General features: G+C 31.6%; 1 protein-coding gene across 3 annotated transcripts in view; it reads right to left on the minus strand.

Moving 5' to 3' along the window:
* kalrnb (kalirin RhoGEF kinase b) overlaps nt 1–5,000 on the minus strand; it is a 76,976-nt gene that overhangs the window by 15,403 nt on the left and 56,573 nt on the right. For all 3 annotated transcript variants that reach the window (XR_009206111.1, XM_058403518.1, XM_058403519.1), the window contains one exon: nt 3,500–3,746. Coding sequence is in view for 2 of the 3 variants with exons in the window: in XM_058403518.1 (XP_058259501.1) it covers nt 3,500–3,746 (247 nt within the window). In the remaining variant the exon portion in view is untranslated. The remainder of the gene's footprint in view (nt 1–3,499; nt 3,747–5,000) is intronic.

Below are 5,000 nucleotides of genomic sequence, written 5' to 3' on the forward strand. Positions count from 1 at the left end.
CAATACTTCACCACACTCTACTATAATACACTATACTATACTATACAATACTTCACCACACTATACTATAATACACTACACTATACTATACTATACTTCACCACACTATACTATAATACACTATACTATACTATACAATACTTCACCACACTATACTATAATACACTATACTATACTATACTATACTATACTTCACCACACTATACTATAATACACTATACTATACTATACTATACTTCACCACACTATACTATAATACACCACACTATACTATAATACACTATACTATACTATACTTCACCACACTATACTATAATACACTATACTATACTATACAATACTTCATCACACTATACTATAATACACTATACTATACTATACTATACTTCACCACACTATACTATAATACACTACACTATACTATACTATACTATACTTCACCACACTATACTATAATACACCACACTATACTATAATACACTATACTATACTATACAATACTTCACCACACTATACTATACTTCACCACACTATACTATAATACACTACACTATACTATACTTCACCACACTATACTATAATACACCACACTATACTATAATACACTATACTATACTATACAATACTTCACCACACTATACTATACTTCACCACACTATACTATAATACACTACACTATACTATACTTCACCACACTATACTATAATACACTACACTATACTATACTATACTTCACCACACTATACTATAATACACTATACTATACTATACTATACTTCACCACACTATACTATAATACACTATACTATACTATACAATACTTCACCACACTATACTATAATACACTATACTATACTATACAATACTTCACCACACTATACTATAATACACTATACTATACTATACTTCACCACACTATACTATAATACACTATACTATACTATACTTCACCACACTATACTATAATACACTACACTATACTATACTATACTATACTATACAATACTTCACCACACTATACTATACTATACTTCACCACACTATACTATACTTCACCACACTATACTATAATACACTACACTATACTATACTATACTTCACCACACTATACTATAATACACTACACTATACTATACTTCACCACACTATACTATAATACACTACACTATACTATACTATACTTCACCACACTATACTATAATACACTATACTATACTATACTATACAATACTTCACCACACTATACTATACTTCACCACACTATACTATAATACACTGCACTATACTATACTATACTTCACCACACTATACTATAATACACTATACTATACTATACAATACTTCACCACACTATACTATAATACACTATACTATACTATACAATACTTCACCACACTATACTATACTTCACCACACTATACTATAATACACTACACTATACTATACTATACTTCACCACACTATACTATACTATACACTATACTATACTATACTTCACCACACTATACTATACTATACAATACTTCACCACACTATACTATACTTCACCACACTATACTATAATACACTACACTATACTATACAATACTTCACCACACTATACTATACTTCACCACACTATACTATAATACACTACACTATACTATACTATACTTCACCACACTATACTATAATACACTATACTATACTATACTTCACCACACTATACTATAATACACTATACTATACTATACAATACTTCACCACACTATACTATAATACACCACACTATACTATACTATACTATACTATACTATACTATACTATACTATACTATACAATACTTCACCACACTATACTATACTATACTATACAATACTTCACCACACTATACTATAATACACTACACTATACAATACTTCACCACACTATACTATAATACACTACACTATACAATACTTCACCACACTATACTATAATACACTACACTATACTATACTATACTATACTATACTATACTATACTATACAATACTTCACCACACTATACTATACTATACTATACAATACTTCACCACACTATACTATAATACACTACACTATACAATACTTCACCACACTATACTATACTATACTATACTATACTATACTATACAATACTTCACCACACTATAATACACTACACTATACTATACTTCACCACACTATACTATAATACACTACACTATACAATACTTCACCACACTATACTATAATACACTACACTATACTATACTTCACCACACTATACTATAATACACTATACTATACTATACAATACTTCACCACACTATACTATAATACACTACACTATACTATACTATACTTCACCACACTATACTATAATACACCACACTATACTATAATACACTACACTATACTATACTATACTTCACCACACTATACTATACTATACTATACAATACTTCACCACACTATACTATAATACACTACACTATACAATACTTCACCACACTATACTATAATACACTATACTATACTATACTATACTATACTATACTATACTATACTATACTATACAATACTTCACCACACTATAATACACTACACTATACTATACTTCACCACACTATACTATAATACACTACACTATACAATACTTCACCACACTATACTATAATACACTACACTATACTATACTTCACCACACTATACTATAATACACTACACTATACTATACTATACTTCACCACACTATAATACACTACACTATACTATACTTCACCACACTATACACTCAATTTGGTGTAGCTCTGAGAACATCAGCTTTTTCCCTTTAACACTTAAACAGTAAGGGGTTTAGCCTTCAAGTTTTATTGCCTAATAAATTCATTATTCTTTGATTTTCTTCAAAATCATACCATGGTGGTTTATAAGGAGGTCCGAACAAACAGAGGAGCTTCATTCGATCATGTTCCAGAGCTGAGATCCGAGTCCCTCAGTGCATACAGTATGTTTTGATGTGAATGTACCATACTGTACTGCACTATACCATAACCATATCTACTATAATATTATATGCATTTATTTTATTTACTATGCCATAACTATACTACATTATACCAATCCACTATACTTATACTGTCTAAGAAAAAGAAGAAGAGGAAGAAGAAGAAGGAAGAAGGAGAAGTAAATTGTAAGAGGTTTCTATGCACATGACTGCTATTTATAAATGAAAAAAGTCGCTCTGATTCACTTTCACATCAAATCTATGCTTTGGGTCAATGGGATATATGGCTACTTAACTGTATTGAGTGTCCATTTGTGGTATTAATATTATTATCTTTCTCATGTGATATGATTTGAAATGGACAGCAGGTCATCCTTCGCTTTTTGAGAAACTTCATTCTACACATCACACACACTACACATGCAATCACACACACTACACATGCAATCAGTTTGCATCCATTGTGCATGTGATTTGATTTGGCTCAACAGGCCACCTTTCTTACCCTTACCTTTGCCGGAGGGGAGGAAGCAGTCCATGTCGACGCTGCTGCGAGAGTGCGAGACCGACAGAGTGCTGCTGGGAACGAGTCCCTCCTGAGGGGGCGAGCGCTCGGTGGTTCTCACCAAACACCAGCCGGGTCGATCACTCGAGCGCTCCAACACCTCCACCGTCTGACCTGAGTGCACACTCAGCTCACACGCCGCACACGCAACAAAGTCTTGCAGCACCACCGTGTGTTCACAGCCTCCCGAGAGCTACAGCAAGAAACACACAGAATCACTCAGTAACAGATATTATCATGCCGATTTTTTATTGCCAGAATAGCAAGACACAGGCAGCAGACGCAAGGAACGAAACAAAACAATAGGAACAAGAAACCAGTTTGAAGAACCAGAATGGTCTGATTGACCCTAAATATAGATGGTCCTTATCTTCTAGTGAGAGTACACAGTATAAAAGAACAGTATATGAGTGATGATACAGGCAACAAGCTTCCTAGGAAGAAAACAGTACAGTCTTTACAAATATAGCAGCAGTTCCAAATCTACAGCATCAGATGAGATTCCCTATTTCCAGCTCTATCCATGTGTCCACAAGGAAGGCCAGCAAGAAAGGAACTGCGTACTTGGGACAGTCATTAATTATCCCATTAACACATTTGGTCCATTCCGATTAGGAAAATATGGTTATAAAAATTTGTATAATAAACTTGAAATGCTCAAATGAAATGACAAAATGAGGCAAGAAAAAAAAGGAGGGGAAAAATAATAGCAGAAAATTCCATCAATCCAGGACATTTGGAATTTTTGATATCCAAAGTTTAATTTTTAAATATTTTCCATTTTTCTCATTCTAACAAAGCAGCAGGAAGTCCGTTTATTCTCTAAAAACAAGGCACAGCCATGCTTCAGGAACTTTCTGTCTCTGTCTCAACATTAATTAAAAACAAACAAAAAAAAACAGAAATAAAATAAATTAAAAATAAATAAATAAATAAATAAATAAATAAATAAATAAAAACACATCTAACATTAGTAAAACTAAAATATAATAGAATAAAATCATAATCAAGTAGATTAATAGAAACTAACAAAAAAGCGAATGAAAAAGGAACTAAACAAATTTCTTCTAAAATAATATTGAATAAAATAAAAATATTCTTTATCTTTTTTAATTTCCCTCTAATACAAAAGAAATTCCCTTCAGTATAAAATTATATTAAGTTATATAAAATTATAATGAACATTATATAAAAGTGTAAAATAACATTTTGCCCATGTTTTGGAACCATAAAAGCATTTTATTAAAGTTGTTATCAGACTCAACTTCACGTTATTTTTCATTTTTAAGCAACTTGTTTTTAAGTAACCAAACAACCAAATAACTAACAGAACTCTGAGAAGTGTTGATTTAAATAAATCAAGTCAACAAGTTAGAGAGAAAGCAGACGGGAGGATGGAAGGATACAGAACAACAGTGTGTGTGTGTGTGTGTGTGTGTGTTTTAGC

This window comes from Hemibagrus wyckioides, linkage group LG11, assembly GCF_019097595.1.
Source record: "Hemibagrus wyckioides isolate EC202008001 linkage group LG11, SWU_Hwy_1.0, whole genome shotgun sequence".
NCBI classification, from domain to species: domain Eukaryota; kingdom Metazoa; phylum Chordata; class Actinopteri; order Siluriformes; family Bagridae; genus Hemibagrus; species Hemibagrus wyckioides.